This window comes from Pygocentrus nattereri, chromosome 13, assembly GCF_015220715.1.
Source record: "Pygocentrus nattereri isolate fPygNat1 chromosome 13, fPygNat1.pri, whole genome shotgun sequence".
NCBI classification, from domain to species: domain Eukaryota; kingdom Metazoa; phylum Chordata; class Actinopteri; order Characiformes; family Serrasalmidae; genus Pygocentrus; species Pygocentrus nattereri.
The window spans coordinates 8294311-8318016 of NC_051223.1; the positions used below are offsets into that span (position 1 = coordinate 8294311).

Below are 23706 nucleotides of genomic sequence, written 5' to 3' on the forward strand. Positions count from 1 at the left end.
TCACAACTTCCTGCATGTACTCCACCCACCATGAATTCAAATGATTTGCATATATATTTAGGTTAAAACTTTATAAAACTATTATAAGCACCAGGCAATGTATTCATAACCATTTCATGTAAAAAAAAAAATCTCCCGTAAAGGAGCCTGTAAAGGCATTAAACTCCTCAGACGTCTGGTTCCTATCACCCCCACTGTAAACAATTCTGACTCTGGAAGTCTCTCTAGGATAGATCATTTCACATTAAACCACTCTGAATGGTTTGTTTACATGTTAACCGTTTAATCTGAAGCATTTTAAGTGGTTGAGTTTCCCTTCAAAGCCTGCGTTGTGCAGAGGGGCAATACAAAGTTGTATCTCTGTACTGTGGGTGGTGACCATATGCTTTGGGCCAGATAACCACCAGGATTCGTGGGCAGGAACTGCAGTGGCACGTCTGAGTGTATGAGTAAGTGTTATCGCCCTGAAAAAGGTGTCGGAAACCAAATGTTCAGAGTGTGCTTGTTACGTATGTGTACACTCACACATGCATAACGTGTTGTCTTGAAAGATCATGAACCTTAGGACGCCTTCAGATTGAGCAAGATGATCCCTAAAGTTTCTCGAGGCCCATGAATTTCAAACATTTTAAAATACAGGACATGTTGTGTTGGTTTTTAAAAGTACAGAAGGCATGAACCTCGTCTCTCCTCTACAAAATGGACAAACGGAGGGAGCAAAGGGACCACAGCAATGTCCACATCACGATTAATTAGGGCCTTCAAATGTCATTTGGAAGACCACATATTGAACCACCAGTCTCCATCTTGCAGCTGGACACTTTCTGTGTGGGGCTCTTTTTACTGTGACAGCCTTAATTAACAAATGACCCTAACCTTTGGCCTATAATGGACACTGGTTCTTCGCCTGACCCCGGGTCACATGGAACCTGGCTCACACACGACTGAAAATGTGCAGATTTGGGTCAGCAGATGAACAGGGATGATGAGCGGTCACTTTCAGGGGAGGATTCTGAAACAGAGGATATTTAGGGTGGGGGCAGCTTTGTTCCCAAGCTTTTGAGCTATTATGTCATTAGGAAGCCACATTTTTCACAATTAGTGGCAACAGGAGAGGACACAAACTTAGCTACACATGAGAGTTACCATGGTAACAGTGGTCAGCAACCTAGAGGATAGCCAGCTAGCTAGCAAATAAAGATGAGTAGCTAATGTTAGTGTATACCCAGTATTATATACTCAGGCAACATTCTAAGTTTAAGTGACACTTTTTAATCCCACAAATAGGGGAATTTCACCTCCGCATTTAAGCCATCCCTGAAGCGAAGCACCACATACACACTAGTGAGCACACACACACTAAGGGACAGTGAGCACGCTTGCCCGGAGTGGTGCGCAGCCCTATCCACGGCAGCCGGGGAGCAATTGGGGGTTAGGTGTCTTGCTCAAGGACACCTCAGTCATGTACTGTCGGATCGAACCGGCAACCTTCTGGTCACAGGGCCAGTTTCCTAACCTCCAGCCCATGACTGCCCCCAATGTTTGTTAGTTCCCTGACTGGGAATCAAACCCAGGCCGCTGAACTACATTAGTCATCTGGTAGGGAAAATGAATTCATACAGCAACAGATTTCCATTGAATTGACAAGACTAAGCTAGCTAGCTAATGTAAAATTTTCCTACATTCTTACATTTTCTCTTCATTTAAAAACTAAAGCTAGTCACTTATTAGGTATTCATGCCGGAATATCTATTGAGTGACTCTAGCTTTAGATTTTACTGTGAAAGGTATCTATTACATGCAGTTTTTAAGATGTAGCCCACCAAATGTTTTACCTTTTCAGCAGGTTAAAGTCTAGTTTCATCCTAAAGTCTTGAAGTTTTAATATTTGCCCTACTCTCTAAAAACTTTCACACGCCTCCCTTATCGTTCCCTTATCTTTTTGCCCATTATGGCAAATCATACACCAAAACACAAAAGCCAATAGCAATAGTTCAACTGCGGCCTGTCACCTTTTACTAATGAGGTTGTTACACGTGCACTATATGGACAAAAGTATCGGGACACCTACACATTATACTTTCTTGACATCGCGTTCTAATTTTATAGGCATTAATATGGAGTTGGTAGCCCTTTTGCAGCTATAACAGCTTCCATGCTTCTAGGAAGCTGTCTACAAGATTTTGGAGAGTGTCTGTAGGAATTTTTGCTCATTGATCCAGAAGAACATAGACACCAATGTTGTATGAGATGGTCTGGCGCACAATCTCATTCTAGTTCATCCCAAAGGTGTTTGATGGGGTTGAGGTCAGGGCTCTGTGAGGGTCAGTCAAGTTCTTCCACACCAAACTCACCCAGTCATACTTTTGTGGAGCTGCTTTGTGCCCTGGGGCTCAGTCAAGCTGGAACAGGAAAGGTTCTTCCCCAAACTGTTCCCACAAAGATGGAAGCATAGAATTGTCCAAAATGTCTTGGTACTGAAGCATTAAGGTTTCCCTTCACTGGAACTAAGGGTTCTAGGCCGACCCCTGAAGCAATCCTATAGCATTATCCCTCCTCCACCAAACTTTACAGTTGGCAGAGTGCAGTCAGGCAGGTAACGTTCCTGTTGTATCCTAATATTCCCTAAACCCAAACTCGTCCATCAGACTGCCAAATAAAGAAATGTGATTTGTCACTGCATAGAATACGTTTCCACTGCTCAGTCCAGTGGCGGCGCTTCACACCACTTCATCCAACGCTGGGCATTGTGCATTTTGATCTTAGGCTCGTGTGTAGCACTCAGCCACGGAAACCCATTTCGTGAAGCTCCTAACACACAGTTCTCATGCTGATGCTGCTTCCAGAGGCAATCTGGAACTCTTTAGTGAGTGATTCAGTAGAGGATGTACTATGCAAATGTATTAAAATCAGGCTGCAACTTAGTCTCCACATGTAGACTGTATTTACTGCAGATTAACCGAATGTTCTGAAACTTTAACAATATTTACATACTGCATCTAACTGAAAGCTGAGGACATGACATGGACTAAAAAAACTTCAACAGTGCATTTAAACAGACGATACAGCACTTTGGTGAGTCAGGGTAACAGAATTGGGAAAATGGTCAACAACAACACACATACACAACACACTGTGACAAAAGAAAAGGGACAAAAAAACGAGGCAGTTTTATTGCAGTTTAGAATGAAGAACAGCATAGTTGCCCAGGTCCTAATAAATAACAGCCTTTTTTATTATAAATTAAAAACTGTGAGTACATATGAAAATTAATAAATGCTAAGAATTACGACTCTAACACTACACTCGCTCTCACTCACGCTTATGGATTTAATTCTACATCTTCACACGGGGGCGGAAGGAAAAAAAGCAAAACTACCTCATCAAGTGTCATTCATTCATTGCGGTTTTGTAGGATATGACCACCGTCATTGCTCTCTGTGTCCTTCTTGTTCAGTCCAGCTTAACACACAATGATGCTACCATGAAGAGACAAACATTACAATCAAAAGGCAGACAGGTGACAAACATACAGTATACTATGACAGTATATACTGTTCTGTAAGAATATACACAGATCGGCCACTTCATTTAAACCACCTCCTTGTTTCTACACTCATTGTCCATTTTATTAGCTTTTGGGGCACTTTGTAATCCATCTGTTCCTCTGCATACTTTCAACCTGTTCTTGAATGGTCAGGACCATTAAGTTTTTAAACACCTCGGTGTCGCTGCTGGACGGAAAACCAAAAACATCCAGTCAACAGCGTCCTGTGGGCAGCATCCTGTGACCACTGATGAAGGACTAGAGGATGACCAACACAAACTGTGCAGCAGCAGATGAGCTATTGTATCTGACTTTACATCTACAAGGTGGACTGACAAGGCAGGAGTGTCTAATAGAGTGGACAGTGAGTGGACACAGTGTTTTAAACTCCAGCAGCACTGCTGTGTCTGATCCACTCATACCAGCACAACACACACTAACACACCATCACATCAGTGTCACTGCCGTACTGAGAATGACCCACCATCCAAATAATACCTGCTCTGTATGGATCCTGACCACTGAAAAACAGGGAGACACAAGTATGCAGAGAAACAGATGGACTATAGTTTGTAACTGTAGAACTACAAAATGCTTCTTTATGGTCAGTGGAGCTGTTAAAGTGGACAAAGAGTTTAGAAACAAGGAGGTATACTTAATGAACTGGCTGGTCAGTGTTTATATATATGTATATATATTTCCCTCGTTTACATGGTGTGCCATTGGCACCGCAATGGCTGTCTTTTGGCAGTTGACCTGTTGACATGGGGAGGGATATGAAGAAAGGGAAAAGGCAGTACCGCAGCTGTCCCGTTTATTTGTATTACGGCTCTTGAGGTGATGGTGAAAGAGTACAGTAAAAAGTCGGGTCAGGCATGTGGATAGAACCCGGAACCTCCTTGTGCCTATGCTTGCATGCAGTTTTGGCGAGGAACCGGGCAGAGGAACCGGACGAGGGTTTCTTGACATTCTGAAGGTTCTGTCTTTTGGGTTGCATGAAAGGAGTTGCTTAGGAGTACAGATGCTGACTGACCGTTACGTGTCTGTATGTGTATGCCTGTGTGCATATAGTGTGTGTGCATCTGCAAGACTGTGTTTTCATCCATTTCTTAAAGGGACGTAACAGAGTAGGTGCTGGTAGGTCAGGATTAGGTCAGTCAGTGCATAGTCTGCAGTCGAGGCAGCTGGAAAGAGCACAACATGAGGGAAACTGGACAGCAAAGATATTCAGAGACGCACACGGTGCACGTTACAGCGACAAGCGGCCACTTCGGAGGAAGGCGATGCTGATCTGCCCGTCTGGAAATAGGGCAGGCATGACCCAATCGTTAGCTCATCTCACTACAAACTAGCCCCTGACCACTAGCCCTAAGCATCTACGAGCCATAAACCCAATGTCAACTGTGCTGTTGCTTTTAGTTTCTTCAAGCAGAGAACAAAGACACTGAAAGAGGAGAAGACGGAGCAGATTTGGACAGGTCACAAAATCAGAGTACGGTGCTTAGCCATAGTCTTTGGATGCCTTTGCTGATAGAATGTGTGTTAGTGGGTGAGAATAGACTCGTCAGCACCCCCTAGCTGGGAGTGAGTGCAGGGCTGGGCTCGGCGCTAATGTTGACCAGGCACTCTGTGGACCTCAAGCTGGGCAGAGACTTGCAGCTGGGCAGTGAGGCCAGAGACCCACATAGGCCCAGCATGGAGGGAGTGTAGTCTTTATCTGTGTAAAGGGGGGAAACAGAGGAGGAAAAGAGAAAGAGTGGAGACTCGTGAGGGATTTTTGGAAGGAAACGAGTTGAAATGTTTGTCAGTGTAAATCTGGGCTTGCGAGTCCAAACAGGTTTTACCTGCTGCACACCAAGGCCGACCGTTCTGCTTCCCCTCGGTCTTCTGGGAATCGGAGTCCAGGCTGATATGTGCTGAGAGAGGCTCGGGGCTGGGGAAGCTCCCCCTGTGGGTTTGTACAGAAAGCTGTATGTGTCCATCATGTTCTATATCCACAATCCTCTATAGGTTCCAGCATGTTCTGTATCTACCATCCTGTATGTGTTCCACCATGTTCAATAATCTAGCATTCTGTATGTGTTCCACCATGTTCTGTATCTAGAGTCCTGTATGTGTTCCACCATGTTCTACATCTACCACCCTGTATTTGTCCATCATGTTCTACATCTACCATTCTGTATGTGTTCTACCATGTTCTGTATCTACCATTCTGTATCTCTTCCACCATGTTCTACAGCCCATCCTCTACACCACACAGGATAGTGGAAAGGTGACTAACTAGGTAACCTAAACATGACCAAATTCACAGCAGTGACCTTTCTGTCTCACCTGCGGTACAGTTTGCTGTCCTCCTGGTTGTTGTAGGTATGAAGTGATGGCCACTGGTTAACCAGAGGGATTGACATGTCCTTGGACAAAGGGTGGGATTCACCAGGAATCAGACGCGTCCTGAAATGTGAAGGTGCACGTGTGAAGGAATCATAATGTTCATAAGGTGACCAAATCACTAATGCTCTGGATGTTTGGTTGAATTCACATTCAGATAATCCAACAAACAATTTATTATTTATTTTTTCACGGTCCCCTGTGCAAAACTCTTATGCAGCCATGAAAATGTTTAAATCCATTAGCAATAAGTGCATTTCGTCTGCAAATAATTAGAACGAATACAAATAAACATAAAGGGGACTGTAACTACTGATCTTCCTCAGGGGTTTAGAAATAGTTACCATACATTAAATCACAACATATTGTACATTCTTAATGTTTTTATGTATTTTTATGTACTGCATTCTTTTAAAGAAATAAAAATGTACATATGAGAGAGAGAGATTTCTCACAGCTGCTCCTGTAATTCCAGTATAATGCCTTCCAGCTCTCTCTTCTCCTGATGGCTCTGGAGCTGGAGCTCCTCCAGCCGGGAACTTAACCGTTTATTCTCTGTCTCCAGATTCTTCAGCTGGGACTCCCGCAGACGCACCAGCTCCTCCAGATATCCCTACAAACACACAAAACAGTGAGCTCACCAGACAAAAACAATTCACCTGTGACTGAAACGTATCTAATAGTGTGTGATACCTCCATGAGCAGTGATTTGATTTGGCCTGGACTGGATACGGAGTGTGCTTATTGGCACCTAATTATTCAGACATGTGTGTTTGCTGACCTTCTGGGCATTGACGATTTTGAACCTTTGCTCCATTCTGCGGCACTTGTTGCTCCAGCTCTCTTCATCTGTAACCAGAGGGATGTAAGGGTGCTCGGGGACACTGTCGTCGCTATTACTGCTGTCCACGCTGCGGCAGTCGTCGTCATCGCTCAGGTAGTCGTAGCTATGCAACAAATAATGATGGAGTAAATGCTGAGGTCACAGCCATAGTTCAGCCAAAGATCCTATTACAAATGTAGAGGATCGGCCAAGACTGGTTGGTGTCTGAAGTTTGATTCATTAGTTTTGCACCGGAGCTTCAAGGCTGTATTGAGTTGTTAAGTAATCTCCAATAGACCAGTGGTGGACAGTAAATAAGTAAATGTAATTCGTTTCTGTACTCAAGTATTTTTTCATTTATCTGTTCTGAAGTTTTTCCATTTTGGGCGACTTTTTACTTTCACTCCACTACATTTCAAAGTCTAATATCTGACTTTTTCCTCCACTACATTTTGAGAAATCTGTCGTTCCTTTTGGTTTCTGTGTGTATAAAAATGTAACATGTCAAAATGAAAGAAGCGCACCAAAGAAGAGCACCAATCAGGGCAAAGCGGTCACTTTGTTTAGAGCTTGTTTTGACCTGTTGGTCATACCGACCCAGTGCAGCACACGGTTCAACGTCAGCGCAGCAGCGTAAAATTTTGGGCGAGTGTGTTAAACATAAATGATGAACTAACCTAACTTTGTGTAAATAGAGCACAATATAGAAATATGTCCACATATGCAGTCGAGACTGACGCGGCTTTTTACTGAATTTATACAAACACCATTTCATTTTATAGTAAATGAGTTTTGGCTGGTTTATGTTTATGAACAGAGACCTACAGATCAACATAGTAAAGGAGCTCATTTGTGATCCTGAGTTTAAAGCCAGTTTTTATTAAACTTAAACTTGGAACTAAGTTGTAAATAAATCTGAAACTGAAACTTTGCTTGTGTGTAAAAAGTGATTTCAGAGCCACTCGGTTCTCCCTGATGGAAACTGTTTACCTTCAGTGTTTTGTGCTTATGATCATTTTAATAGACGTCAGCGTCACTAATTAATGACGTTCTATTAAAAGACTGGTTTACCAAGAGAGACGCTGGAGGACTTTCACCTGAAATGAGCTCATGAAGTGAGTCTTGTTATAAAAATGATAACAGGACATCAGAGCCAGAATTAATCTTTTAGTACTTTTACTTTTGATATTTAAGTACATTTGAAGGTAAATACTTTAGTACTTTTACTCAAGTGGAGGTCTAGAGTAAGGACTTCTACTTTTACTGGAGCAATACTTTACCTTGTGTATCTCTACTTTAACTCAATTACATGATTTGTATATTAGTAATAAACGTGTGGTTTCTGATACTATATACGGAGAGGAATTCCTGACAATTTGAAAAGCGGTCAGTGGAAAAACATGGAATGCAATGCACACATAACATTGTTACAAAAAGAAAAACAAAAAGGTTTTTTTTAAAAAAAAAAACAGAGGCTTTGCTTTCCACTTTGGCCCTTACTCTGCATGTCACCTGTGGAGAAGTAATGTCTGTAATTTATTTCCCTGCACTCTTATGACTGCATTTCAAAGAGGAAAATCTGTTTAAAGTACCACACAGTGGAACATGGCAATACAGTCATGTCTTTGTTACATTTCAAAGGGGATTTTATTCAATTCTGACACCAATTCAGCATTTTTTTATGCAAATCCTCATGCATCTCACTAAAGTGATATGAAAACAATAGACAGAGGGATAGGTTTTCATTTTGGGACATGTTCTGCATGTCACTGTGGAAAAGTTATGTGTTATGTGAATTGCATTTTACGAATTGCATTTTGCTTTTCAATCTGGCATGAATTCCACTCAAAACTGATACTGTGTAACACCCTTTTCTATTAAAAGCATTAGGTAAAGGCAAAAAAAAACAGCATTATATTCATGCAATTGTATATTTTTATAAACCCACAGTGCTATACCACAATTTGGAGAGGTGCAAAATGGATGAAGCAAACTTCAGACACCAAACACATCATGGCTTGGTTTATTTCACTTATTTATATTTATTTCATTTAACTATCATTACATTGCAAAGTTGACTTTCCTTCCGTTTTATGATTGTGTCCATTTAATGACCATCTGCTCCGCTCTAAAAATTCTACGGAAAGAGTCAAATCGATGCATTTCTCACTATGTGGCTTATGTGCTATGACTCTGCTATGGATCCAAATTCCACAAAAGCTCTGACTCTGCAGGGATGGACAAGATGGAGGGATCTAATGACGCAAGATCAGATTAGAAAGCAATCATGGACAACACGCAGTCGTTTGCAGAAGTAAACAAATCCTGTTCTTTAACTCTGAGCTTAAACCACAGCAAGATCAGATAACAGCACATTTGAAACAACATAGTTGGTTGTGGAGATACTGACACCAGCGGTGTACTGTGGACTGACACCAGCGGTGTACTGTGGGCTACAGGGCGGCTGGCAAATGGTGAAAGAAAACAGATGGGCTACAGTCCGTAAATGTAGACCTACAGTACTGTGCAAAAGTCTGAGACCACCCTTTCATTGGCCTAATTTCCAGTCAGGACTTCTATTCAGTGTTTATTGTGTCCACTCTTTACATTATTTATTACAGCTTCCATTCTATTCAGGAGACTCACTTCCAGCTTCTCAAAGAATCAGCAGACACACCTCCAAAGTTCAGTTTTAGATGTTGGTTGCACTTTCTGCTTCTCACCATCCAATAAATCCTGGTTACAAATTTAGACGCATCAGTCCATTAAACCTCCACATTGCAGAGATCCAGTTTCTGTGTTCTAGTACAATTTTTCTTGTGTCTGTTTTCTCAGAAGCCATGTTTACATGTGGCTTGATAATCTGATGGGGACAGTTTTCTCTTCTAGGTGGTTGTTAGGAGCCCTTTTTTCTCTGTAGCTTTTCATCATTTTTTGAAAGTTTTGAGAACTTCACTTACTTTCCTTTGACTTCCCTCTTCCTTATGGAAACTGATTATCTTATATCTAATCTCCTTGGAAATATCTCCTAAAAATTGATGGGTGGTCTTGGGCATTTGCACAATAATGTACATAATGGACCAATAAAGTAGGTAGAGCTCATAAAGTGGCCAGAATTGACCCCTGACTCTGAGCTTTATCCTGCACAGTGAGGTATACTAGGTGTATTAATGAAAGGTGAATGGAAGAGAGTGTAAGTCTGAGAATAAAGGGTTAAAGTGAGAATCTTACCTTTGTGTGAACTTTAGGTACGGAGTATAGTCAATCACGGCCTCTGATTTACCGTCCAGGGCCTCTCCCTTCAGACAGAAACTGAGAGAAAAGAAAACACCAGTCAAACCACACTTCAGTCCACCTCTACGTAATTAAATACAATCGGATTACAGATTCAGACTGAGGTGTTTATGCTCACTCTATTTGACAATTTAATGGAAAATCCACATTTACATGCTCACTACAAGTAGTCTGATGCAAAATGATGTGCATGCGTGGAGTAGCACTTAGAGTAAATGTTACCATGACAGCGAACATCATATGAGGTCCAGCCAGAGTGAGATGAGCAGCAGTGAGCAGTGCTTGTGTTTTTAACTGCTTTAAAATGATGACAGACTCAGAAAAATGTACCTCACATGTCCTTATTAAAGAAGGCCGAGAGGAAGACGTCGTGTTCTGAGACACATAAGCTGGACGTCTGTCCCACCGCTGTCTTTTAAAGATCAGAGCATAAACTTCGTCTCCTTTCCAGACCAGTTTCTGCTCCGCCACGTTGAATGGTATAAACTCTCACTATGATGCGACGCACATGCAGAACGGACTTAAACTTTCCAATAGGGAATGTAATCAGATACAGGCGTTTACACGGATATTATTCTCCTATTTAATGGATTATTTACAGGTTTACCTCTCCATGGATCACCACCTTATCGTGGTGGAGAGGTTTGTGTGCTTGAAGGACCCTAGGAGCTATGTTGCCTGGAGCAAAAGCTCCTGGTAGGGTCTCCCATGGCAAACTGGTCCTAGGTGACAGGCCAGACAAAGTGTGATCCATAACCACCCCTATGAGGACAACAAAGCAGGACTTGTGTACCCTGCCCAGATCAGGGTTACCGGGGCCCCACCCTGGAGCCAGGCCTGGGGGAGGGGCTCGCCAGCGAGCGTCTGGTGGCCGGGCATTCACTCATGGTGCCCGGCCGGGCCCAGCCCGAAGGAGCTACATGAGTCCCCCCTCCCATCGACCCACCACCGATGGGAGGGGCAGTAGTAGGGGTGCGGTGCATTGTGGATCGGGCAGTGTCCGAAGGCGTGGGCCTTGGCGTTCTGATCCTCGGTTGCTGAAACTGGCTTTTGGAACTTGGAACGTTACCTCACTGGCGGGGAAGGAGCCTGAGTTGGTGCGCGAGGTTGAGAGATACCGGCTAGATATAGTCAGGCTCACCTCAACACACAGCTGGGGCTCTGGGTCCAATCTCCTTGAGAGGGGCTGGACTTTTTTCTTTTCTGGAGTTGCCCATGGTGAGAGGCAGCGGGCAGGTGTGGGCTTTCTCATAGCCCCTCGACTCGGCGCCTGTATGTTGGGGTTTTCCCCGGTGGACGAGAGGGTAGCTTCCCTACGCCTTCGGGTTGGGGAACGGGTCCTGACTGTTGTCTGTGCTTATGCACTGAACAGCAGTTCAGAATACCCAGCCTTCATAGAGTCCTTGGAAGGGGTGCTTGAAAGTGCTCCTCCTGGAGACTCGATTGTCCTACTGGGGGACTTCAACGCTCACGTGGGCAATGACAGTAAGACCTGGAGGGGTGTGATTGGGAGGAATGGCCTCTCTGATCTGAAGCCGAGTGGTGTTCAGTTTTTGGACTTCTGTGCAAACCAGTTTGTCCATAACGAACACCATGTTTGAACACAAGGATGTCCATAAGTGCACATGGCACCAGGACACCCTAGGCCGTAGTTCAATGATTGACTTTGTTGTCGTGTCAGCGGACTTGCGGCCATGTGTACTGGACACTCGGGTAAAGAGAGGAGCTGAGCTGTCAACTGATCACCACCTGGTGGTGAGTTGGATCAGGTGGTGGGGGAAGATGCCAGTCAGACCAGGCAAACCCAAACGTATAGTGAGGGTTTGCTGGGAACGTCTGGCAGAAGAACCTGTCAGATTGATCTTCAACTCACACCTCCGTCAGAACTTCGACCAGATATTGGGGGAGGTGGGGGACATTGACTCAGAATGGGCCATGTTCCGCTCCTCCATTGTTGAAGCGGCTGACTGTAGCTGTGGTCGCAAGGTAGTTGGTGCCTGTCGGGGCGGTAATCCTCGAACACGGTGGTGGACACCCCAGGTGAGAGATGCCGTCAAGCTGAAGAAGGAGTCCTACCGGACATGGTTGGCCTGTAGGACACCAGAGGCAGCTGGCAGGTATCGACAGGCCAAGCGATCTGCGGCTTCAGTTGTTGCCAAGGCAAAAACCCGGGTGTGGGAAGAGTTCGGTAAGGCCTTGGAAAAACCTCGGATTCAGGAGGAGCAGTGCGGGTTCCGCCCTGGTCGTGGAACACTGGACCAACTCTTTACCCTCTCCAGGATTCTGGAGGGTTCATGGGAGTTTGCCCAACCAGTCCACATGTGCTTTGTGGATTTGGAGAAGGCATTCGACTGTGTTCCCCGGGGTATTCTGTGGGAGGTGCTTCGGGAGTACGGGGTACATGGCTCTTTGCTACGAGCCATTCAGGCCCTGTACAAACAAAGCAGGAGTTTGGTTCGCATGGCTGGCAGTAAGTCAGACTTTTTCCCAGTGAGAGTTGGACTCCATCAGGGCTGCCCTTTGTCACCGATTCTATTCATAATTTTTATGGATAGAATTTCTAGGCGCAGTCAGGGGATGGAGGGTGTCCGGTTTGGTGACCTCAGGGTCACATCTCTGCTGTTTGCAGATGATGTGGTCCTATTGGGGACATCAGGCCGTGAACTTCAGCTTTCACTGGATCGGTTTGCAGCCGAGTGTGAAGCGGCCGGGATGAGGATCAGTACCTCCAAATCCGAGGCCATGGTTCTCACGCGGGAAAGGGTGGAGAGCCCTCTCTGGGTCGGGGATGAGCTCTTGCCTCAAGTGGAGGAGTTTAAGTATCTCTGGGTCTTGTTCACGAGTGATGGTACAAGGGAGCGGGAGATTGACAGGCGGATTGGTGCTGGGTCAGCAGTGATGCGGGCTCTTTACCGGTCTGTTGTGGTAAAGAAAGAGCCTAGCCATAAGGCAAGGCTCTCGATTTACTGGTCGATCTACATTCCCACCCTCACCTATGGTCATGAGCTTTGGGTAATGACCGAAAGAACGAGATCGCGAATACAAGTGGCCGAAATGAGTTTCCTCCGCAGGGTGGCTGGACTCTCCCTTAGAGATAGGGTGAGAAGTTCGGTCATCCGGGAGGGACTCAGAGTAGAGCCGCTGCTTCTTCACGTCGAGAGGAGCCAGTTGAGGTGGTTCAGGCATCTTGTTAGGATGCCTCCTGGACGCCTCCCTTGGGAGGTGTCACAGGAAAGTCCACCGGGGAGGAGACCCCGGGGAAGACCCAGGACACGCTGGCATGACTATATCGCCCAGCTGGCCTGGGAGCGCCTCGGAATCCCTCCCAGGGAGCTAGTGGAAGTGGCTGGGGAAAGGGAGGTCTGGGCTTCATTGCTTAGGATGCTGCCCCCGCGACCCGAACCCCGGAGAAGCGGAAGATGATGGATGGATGGATGGATGGATTTACAGGTTTACCCACCTCGATCAATCTGATACAAATTGTATTCCAAATGGCCTCAATTGGACTAGATTATTCAGATTGAAGTGTTTACATGGACATATTCTATTCCGATTGAGCTATTAGTCGGATTATTAACGCTGCTTGTAAAAGTGGCTATTGTGGACCTACTTCAATTTTACATGACTATTGTCAAAGTTTATCCTCTAGAATTAAACCGACTGTATTGCTGTTGTGCATATACAACTGGTATATACGAACGACCCAGGTGTTCTAACTGGGCTGTGACATCACAACCATGATGAATTTAAAACTACCTGTGTTGTACAGGGGTGCCCATACTTTTATGGCTTGAGATCTAATTTTTCCAGTGGACAGGTCATCATGATCTACCTTAAAAAATGAAATGAATTTCCTTGTCCTTTTTCAAAAAGCTTTGAAACTTTTTAATGTATGTCACGATTGGCCCCTCCCAGTCCAGTCTATGTGCTTTTTGTTTACCTTTTGTTCTTCCCTGTGCGTTTGTTCTCGTCTAGTATATTGTGCTTTTTGTTTTGATCCTAGTCTGGCCTCTTGTTTGGTTACTCCGCCCCGATTGTTCCCCCCTGAGTTTCCACCTGTGTCTTGTGATCCCTAGTTAGCCCTCATGTATTTAAGCCCTGTTTTTTCCCCTGTGTGTTTGCAGGTCTTTGTTTGTCGTTAGATGTTTGGCTGGTGTTTGGTGTTTATGTTTGTTTGTTTGTTTGATTGATTTGTTTGTTTGATTTGTTCTGTACAATTTTAGATATTGGTGTTCTTAGTCATGTCTGTCCATCCTACGCTTGGTATTGATTACTGGAAACTGGACTGGCTCAACCATGACCCTGGATTTGCCCATAATAAAAGTCACTTATCTCAGCATATGCGTCCGCCTCCTCGCTTCCCGGCGTTACAATGTACTTCAGTGGCCTGTATAGATATTGAGCATTACAGGGCAAACAACTGAAAAATCACACTAATCTTATTCTAATGATTTGCGCTGAATGGTGTCAGCCAGGTTTGTGTAGTCTGGAACACTTTTTTTCTTCCTGAGTTCACTTTTAGCTGGGAATTCGTCATCGTAGCTTCTGTGTATAGTTCTCCTTCTTTGGAAGTGCGATGGCTACTTGGCAAATCAAGCAGGTGCATTTTAGGGTCTAACATAGACTCTGCATAGAGGAGGTAGGTTTTCGGTTTCTTTATACAGGTCTTGCACTCTGAAAGAGTGAGTGTAGGCTACATGAACAGTCGGTCACGTTGACCTGTCTTCCACCAGAAGCAAGAAACTGTTGAAATCTTATAGCCTGTTTTAACGAGGCGCGATCTACCATTGTGCACTGTAAGATCGACTGGCCGATCGTGACCGACGTATTGGGCACCTCTGGTCTTGTAGCTTAGATTCTACATAATGTGGATCTTTAACAATGTTTACATACTTTGTTTTTTAACAAATACTCAGTTTTCCAAGATATGGGCCTTTTTAAATAGGAGTTCCCAGTTATTAGTGCATAAACAGCACAACCAGTAAGAAGCTTCGCTATTTTCATGCCCCCACCGCTCTGATTCTTTATCTTTTCTCCTCTCACCTGAAGTCGATTGCTCCAAGTCCTATCAGCATACCAGTCAGCACAGAGGCTTCCTCTCTTAACATGATGGCACCTTCATCATAGAACCTCCTGCACACACAAAACCCAAAAAAAATAATCCTCCTTTACAGTAAAATAAAGCTCTGCTGATCGTGCAACACAATTTAACAGTAAATGGTCTTAAAAACTGGAGTTTAATTCACCCTTTAACCCTAAAGGTTGGTGCGAATAATACATCATGAAAGTAGGGCATTTAAGTAGAAGCATGCAATGGTGATTTCCTCATCTCAAACATTTTACTGAAACAAAAGCCAACAACAGTGGTGGGTACACCCCAACAAAAAATGTCAGTGTCTCAATAACTTGTCATGTGCCCTTGAGCTTCAGCTACTGCTCGACTCATTGTCTGCTGATGTGTGGCATCCTACTCTTCTTGAAGGGCGGCCCTCAGGTCATTGAGGTTCTGGGGTACAGAGTTACGAGCCTCTACACGCGACTCAGCTGATCCCATAGGTTTTCTAAGGGATTCAGTCCTGGAGAAAGTGCAGGCCACTTCATTTGTGGTACCCCAGTCTCCAGCAGCTGTTCCCTAATGATGCGCCCTCAATGAGCTGGAGCATCATCGTCCATGAAGATGAAATTAGGCCTGTGTTGTTCATGCAGAGGCACAATGACTGGATTAATGATGTTATTCAGTAGTATTGGGCCACTGGGTCACTGTACCACTCACAAAGTGTAGGGCGGTTCTGTATTGACTAGACACACCTGCCCACACTGTAACACCACCACCACCACCTTGCCGTTTAAAAGTTTAGAGAAGGTCACGTTAAGTTCACCTGGAAAGGTTAGAATGCAGTTTAGGTTCATCCTGAAATTTCAAGCCAAATATCCTTAAATTTCTGTGAGTAGTGTATTTACAGCCAAGATGGTAAAATGGACATAAAATGTCATGGCTCTCAAGGTGGTTTTGTTTTTGTTGAATGGACAAAATGGCTCTTCTTAACATTTGGGTTGCCGACGCCTGCATTAGAACACAGTAACTGAATCTCTGTTTGTTTTTTTTTAACTGAAAGCAAGTCTCTTAAAAAGATACTCTGGACACACTAAATACACAAGACCACAACAATGTATGTTGAAGCTCTTACACAAATTGCTGCAACATACAGACAAGGATCAAATATATACTTGTACTATGTTCTCTTAGTAAACTCAGAGCTAGTTTGGGGCTGTCTGGTTAACCCAATAGAAACTGGGCATGATTTCATACGTGTGCAGTTTTCTGTGTGCTGTCTCTAATTAATGCTGTCTTAATTTCCAACCTCGTGGTGCGGCTGTCTCTCAATGCCGTGGCGATATATTCGGACAGACGCTTCTCCATCAGTGCCACTCTTATCCAAGCTCTGCCCTGCACACACAGAGACATGATGTTGGTACAACAGCAATGTTAATTCAAATGTAATAATCAGCCAAGTATATTTGCATAAATGAAGATACACAGTTTGAAAAAAGTTAGTAATACTGTTTAAACAACATAATTATTTTCATAACTTGGTATGCTTACAATGAATCAACAGGCACACTTTTCATAGCCTATGATCAGAGCTGGAGCGGTGAGCTACCATATGAGCTCACACATATAACGATAAAGGCTACATCCAAGTGTCATTCTGTAGTAATGCAGGGGTTAAACGCCTGAAGTGGCACAGCCCTGGAGTCTATATAACATAAAGGATAAAATGTGCCATAACGTTTGCACAGGGCACATTTGCTGTTTTATTTTTTTACATTCCGCACACAAGCAGGAGTGTGTTCTCTGTAGAAGATGTGTTCACTTATTTTCACTTAGAAAATCAAACCACCCAAACGTTTTGCATAGAACTGTAACTACGTAAGTCAATGTGTAATTACATTAAAATAGCATATCAAAACAACAGCAGACATCATAGGGTTGGGACCACTACTTAAACCATATGAATGTCATTTGAGAATATCGCTGCGGTCAGAAGAAAACCTCATATCTCCAAAATGGTACCTTTACAGGAGAAGGAAAAAACCTACTTCACTTTCATTGAAGTCAATGGAACCAGACTTTTTTCCAAATCATTTTGGGCCATTTCTTTCAGTCCATTGATCATGAAATTTACATACAATGTAAAGAACAACAGGCTCTTTTAAATGATGTCAAAAACTGAAAAACATCAAAAGATTGTTCCGGGACCTGCTTCCGGCTCTTGGAAAGGGCACACTTTTTTATTATTCAATTATGTCCCAATCAATTTAAATTGTGTTTTGTTTGTTTAAGTATGTATTTAATATTTTATTATTTGGACTTAAAAACTCTGATTGCCAATCAAAACAACCACTAGATTACTCAATTACTAATATAGACAAAATTAAGATGCTAGTCTGCGACCCCACCTTTGCTCTTGACGAGTTGATGTTCTCCATGTTCTCGATGCTGGCGATGCAGTTGTTCTGCAGTTTGCTGCAGGCCAGACGAATGAAGTCCCAGAAACTACGCTGGCCATCGAACCAGCTGCCTGAACCTGTCAGAGAAAGAAACATAAAAAACACACAAAATAGTTAACAATGTAAGAAAATAAGCAACTATTTATTTATGAGGCTATAATGTAGTGTCTTCAAGGGTTCTTAAGTAAAGAAAATGGTTCTGTATAGAACCCTGAACACTCAAAGAACCCTTTGCATGATTAAAAGGTTCTTTGCATCATGAAAGTGTTCTTCAGTTTGATGGAGAATGTGCTCTGTATGGTTCTATATAGAACCTTTTGAAAACGGTTCTGTATAGCACCCAAAAGGGTTCTTCAAGCTTGTACAATAGAAGAAATATTTTGGGTGCTACAAAAAGGTTCTCTATAGAACCATCCATAGCACATTCCTGCGTATTTTCCATCAGTCTGAAGAACCCTTTCATGATACAGAGAACCCTTTATTCATGTAAAGGGCTCTTTGAGTGCTCAGGGTTCTATATAGAACCATTTTCTTTACTAACAAACCCTTGGAGCACCATCCTTTTTAAATGCGTGGTCAAACATTTGGGTCTGATTTCTAAATATTATCCAGAATGTGAAAGACAGTTTGATGTAAAGGCTTATGCAATTTTCCAGTTTCAATATGAAAAAATTGATAAATTGGCTTTAAAATTGTCTATTCAAACTGTTCCTTTACAAGCAGAAGCTTCACCTTTAAAGCGGTGGCTGAGGATGTGTTCGAGGATTGCGGCAAAGTTGATGAACTCCTCGGATGAGTCATCTATAGGTTCAGCCGTGTACTTCTCCAGCAGCGTCTTCACCGAAAACCTGACACACAGAGATGGTGCACAAATTTCACAACTGGTCAACAACTCCAGCAAGTATCGCAATCCCTCCGAACTGACTCTGAACTAATCCAATGCGGCATACTTTCCTCATGGTCTACAGAGATAACTGTGTGAGTCAATTTTCATCGACAGCAACATTATTATGACATTATATAGCCAAACTGTGTTTCCAAAGTGGTAGGAAACACAAATAATCTTTCCTTTCCTGTTGTGTTTGCCTCAACTCCAGGCCTGTGAGGGGCTCTAGAAGGAAAAGGCCAACCTGAAGGTGAATGAATGTGAAAGAGTCTTTCCCCAGGGAGCTACTATTTTAATGTTTCTGCTAGAGCTGGAAATAGAACCCCAATCTCAAGCATACAGAACTAGTTATCCACTAGGTTACTTATCCACTAGGCTGTTGAACTAAAAAGTTATAACCCCCTGCAAGCATCTCTTATTCGGGCTGAGCGATTTTGCCAAAAAATTTAATTTGTGATTTTTCCATCCAATATTGAGATTATGATTTAAATTGCACTTGTTTATAACTGAGATATAAAATGAGGTAAGCGCCTTTTTTGCCTCAGGGTGGCACTGTAGCAAACTGGTTCACCCAGTTGATCCTTCATAGCCAAGAAACTGTAACATACCTCTGAAAAAAAATACAATATGCTGCCCAATTTTCCAAAAGTTTGGTAGAAAGAGTGAATTTTGACTCATTTTTCAAACCAATAACAAAAGAGAAAATCTCAATATAAAAAAGAGTCTTTCCAAAACAAAACTGTTAAACCAAACATTTTGTTGCCATTGCAGCTAGCATCAGCGCCGTTCTAGTGAGTGAGTGAGCAACCAAATAACACTGAAGAAGCCAGCCAACATGGGACCCACCAAATGCCAGGGGGTATTTCTCACACTGGTTAAAGTTTCTGTTATTTGCACATTAGCACCATCAGCTTGCGTTAAAGTCTGAACAGGCCCTTCATTAGACTTGCTTATGTGGCTACTGACACTGCATAACATGCTGTTAACTGTAAACTAAATTCAGGCTTCATGCCTCTTTTAGTTACTTGATGTACTTCCATTCTTTCATTCCATGTCCAGTCTTTCCTGAGCTTTTAAAGAAGTGTTCTTAATGTTCCCTAAAGCAAGATCAGCAGCAGATGCTTGCTCCAAAGTGACTTCTGCAGGGCCTCTATGGTTTTGACCTGGCAACGTTTTCATGGTGGGCCTGTTTTAGTGATGCACATTGATTGTACACAGGCTGAATATAGATTTCCAATATTAGAAATGTGGCTCCACATTTCTCACAAATCCTATGTTGGATTTCCAGCTACCAAAAACATGGAAGTAAGGCCAAAACCCATTTGGCCCTTGGCCCTACCCCTTAGCCCTTAGCCCTCCGTTTTGCACATTCACGTCTAGGGCTTGGGTGTCTCAATACTTGTTAAGGGCGAAGTGATGGGGCTATATGGTCATCCATGGCTGAACAAGCGACCAAAGAAACCCACAAATGTGAGAATTTTCTCTGTTAAAACATTATGATTACCATTCTATTATCTTAGTTTAAGGACCTGTCAATGCATTATGGTCCTTTTTTTCATAACAAACAAAAAATCACTAATAGGATGCTAATGTCTTGATAGCTAACCAGCTAAATTACCCATTCCACCTTAAATAGTCCAGCAGTTTTGGCGCCTGATGCATCCATTTAAGGTAGAATGGGAAAATTCAAATGAGAAGCTGGTGAATATCTGACTTCAGCTTCATATCACTAAAGAATTAGGGATGGGTGATAAGTAATAATTGCCCCCCTCTTTGAAGGCGTATGATCCCTAAATGTAACAAAAGCATTGAGGAGCTGAACTTTCCCCTCCTCTGCTGTCACTGCAGATGGGCAGGGTCGCCTACAGAGCAGCACTAATAGCTGTTAATGAAGTGATGCTCATTTTAATTGAGGGTCCCGTTTCACTATATAACTCAGTTCACGTGAAAACAAGGGCTAGGGGTTAAAATAAGAAATGGGACTGGGTCTGAGTCTGTAAAAGGATGAAAGCACAGTTTCAGGTAAATGACTCTGAATGGCTGGCTGAATCAGTACATGAGCAGTTAGAACCCCTCAGGACATTAGTCATCTCAAATCCAGTAATGGAGACAGAGAGTCCACCACAGAACACGAGAGAGAGCGCTAAGTCATGTTTCAAACAATGGTGATTTCAATAGCCAATATCCAGGACCAGCAGCATACAGAGCAAGTGACATCACCATCTGTTGTTCTGTGGGCAACAATGTCCCCTTCAGCAGCCAGCCAGTCCGTCCCAAACAGGACAATACCGCCCCACATGTAAGATGGGCCTTCAAGAAGACTTCACAGGAGGGCCAAAACCAGTAAAAAGCTTGTGATGGTCTCTAAACATCAGTCCAGAGATGGGCAGTGTAGCATAAGACTACGCTCAAGCACTCCAGCTAAACAAAGACTCAAGTAGAAGTAGAGTTGAGTTCGCTATAGAGCTGCAGTGGAAAATCCAGAGTCTACCAGCACAGAAGCTTGAAGTGGAACTCCACCAATTTGTCAAAATTTCTGCAAATTGGAATGGTTATGATGTAAACCAAGTCAAGAATGGTTTGGTGTGAAATGCTCTGTTCTAAAGGAACTTGCAGAGTCAGAATTGTTCAGAGTGGAGGTGATAGGAACCAGATGTCCACCTCTAAAACATTCCTCACAGAAAGCTCCTACATGAAATTTTTATGAATTCACTGCCTGATATCTGAAACATCGTCTTATGACAGATTTGTGATAAAGTTCTGCCCTAAACGTATCTATTCATGGTGGAGGGGTACGTGAAGGGTGTTTGAAGGCAAAAGAGTCTCCAAAAAACATTGGGTCCACTCAATGTCCACTCTATTAGACACTCCTGTCTTGTCAGTCCACCATGTAGATGTAAAGTCTGAGACGATAGCTCATCTGCTGCTGCACGGTTTGTGTTGGTCATCCTCTAGTCCTTCATCAGTGGGCACAGGACGCTGTTGGCTGGATGTTTTTGGTTCTCAGTCCACCAGTGACACTGAGGTGTTTAAAAACTCCAGCTTCTCTGCTGTGTCTCATCCACTTGCACCAGCACAACACACCACCACCACCATGTCAGTGTCACCGCAGTGCTAAGAATGAGCCACCACCCAGATAATACTTGCTCTGTGGGGGTCCTGACCATTAAAAAAACAGGGTGATCATGTGTGCAGAGAAACATATGGACTACAGTCTGTAACTGTAGGACTACAGAGTGCTCCTATATGGTCAGTGGAGCGGATATAATGGACAATGAGTGTAAATGCAAGCAGATCGGCTACGTTATGGCTGATCGGAGCTATTCTTAATTCTAATTAATCGTTAAAACCACAAATAAGGTGATTTTTTTAGAATTTCAAAACAAAATAGTCATAAATTGATCATGACTTCCTGTATCTCAGCTGCCAACTCCCAAAGGCTAACCGACCGTTACTGCTCGTCCTTGCCCAGAGAAGGTTGTCGTCATAGTAACGACATCATCCGGGCAACGGTTTCCCCCACGCGTATTCGAACAAGGCCCGCCTTTCCTGTTTAGCGATTGGCTAGCTGCTCCTAATGGTGTGATGTGATTTGCTAACATCGTTCGCGAGTCTGAACGACTAGCCAATGTTAACGTACAAGAGGCGGGACTTTCCGGAAAACAGGTGGGTTAAGAAAAAAACTAACGCCCTATCGCAATAACGGTGACAGAACAAGCCTGACACGGCCTTTCTCTACATAACAGCTAAAAATGTGAATCTGATTTCGCCATGTACGCAATAAAATGTATTAACTTGTGTTCAATCACAAAAAACAAGATACAACCAATATGCCGTTGATGATGACACTGTCTTCGAGGCTGAAGTTGGCTGCTTCCCTTTTCGAATTTCCCGTTCCACCTTAAATGTTGCAGCAGAACGTAGGTTAACTGCTACGCCATTTAAGGTGGAGCAGCATCCTTAATTAGAAACAATGGTCGTTTCTGCTATTCCAAGACGAAACAAGGCAGACTGACCCACCTGCAGACGGTGAGGAGGTTCCTTCTCTCCACCGCCGCGCTCCGCTTCGCCTCCATGTCTCACCACAACCACACAAACACACACGCTACATACACACACACTCACTACACACACACATCACACATCACACAGTCGCTCCAAATCAAGCGGACATCTGCAAATCTGGCATCACGGAGCTCCTCAGACAAATAAAAAACACTACTGTACGCCTGAAAGCCGATGTCCAGCTCTCCGCTCCTGATTGGCTGTCTGTCTTTATTGGGGTTCCTCTGGGCCCCGCCCAAGCGGTGATGTCATGATGACCTCACCACACGTCGCAGTTCTCCTTATAGCCAGTCAGCAGAAATCTATCAGAACGGATTACATCACTTAAAATAGCAAATGGTAAGAAGAGCAGTACTTTCCTCAAAGAGCTGGAGCTTTGCGGCGCTCTCAATGTCTGGTTATCATTATGATGTGACTTTTTCTAATCTTTATTTATTTATTTATTTGATTGTATTTCACGTCGTGTTATTTTAGATCACTTTGCTACTGTTTATTCAGCCATTTGGTGTAGCGGTGGTGTGTGCTGTAACTTGTTTTATGCAATAATGAGTTCCGGTCACGCGAGTTGATCTAACGGTGCTGTTATGTCGCCATGACGTCACGGTTGTTTCACACACACTGTATCACTCTGCCGAGACGCCGTAGCTAAGCAACGGGTTTCTACTTCTTACTTTGCACAAAAAAACAGAAAACGGACACTTGTAAGGTCACATTTGACCGACAGCCGATTTGGTCCGACTCTGAAGATGCGACGACGCTAAATTCCCAAACTGTCGTCACCACTGAGCAGCTTTTCAGTTGGCAGCTGTGACAGAAGAACAGCAAACCAACCTGGAATCAGCCAGAAATGAACCCAATACCAATCGCCAAACGTGCAGTCTGATCTTCAGCGTCTGACCAAATCAGACTGAGCCATAAAACTGACACAATAAAAAAACAACAAAGCTGCTCAGTGGTGACTACAGTTTGGGAATTTAGTGTAAGGAGCTGGAGAACGAACTGCCGGCTGAGCAGTGAGTGGGCGGAGCTCGTTACTCTGACGTAGTAACAAGCTGCTTGTTAAGGAACCATAATTTGGAGGAACGAACTGAACATTAAAACATGTTAAATGTTCACTGGCCCAGTTTATTTATTTCTTACTGTATTTATTTAACTGTTGTATTAAAGCAGTAGAACACTCGAGGCCGTAGG

The 23706-nt window shown here is 43.5% G+C and overlaps 1 protein-coding gene across 1 annotated transcript; it reads right to left on the reverse strand.

The window, feature by feature from the left end:
- Positions 1-4072: 4072 nt before the first annotated feature.
- On the reverse strand, positions 4073-22724 carry rundc3ab (RUN domain containing 3Ab). Its single transcript, XM_017723610.2, has 11 exons — positions 22471-22724; positions 18297-18412; positions 17514-17641; positions 16415-16500; positions 15096-15185; positions 9990-10070; positions 6717-6882; positions 6391-6548; positions 5879-5998; positions 5392-5495; positions 4073-5264 (listed from the first exon to the last, which is right to left on the reverse strand). Exons 1-11 carry the CDS (start codon positions 22524-22526, stop codon positions 5122-5124), a joined length of 1248 nt encoding a protein of 415 aa, XP_017579099.1. The 5' UTR covers positions 22527-22724; the 3' UTR covers positions 4073-5121.
- Between the last annotated feature and the right edge of the window lie 982 nt (positions 22725-23706).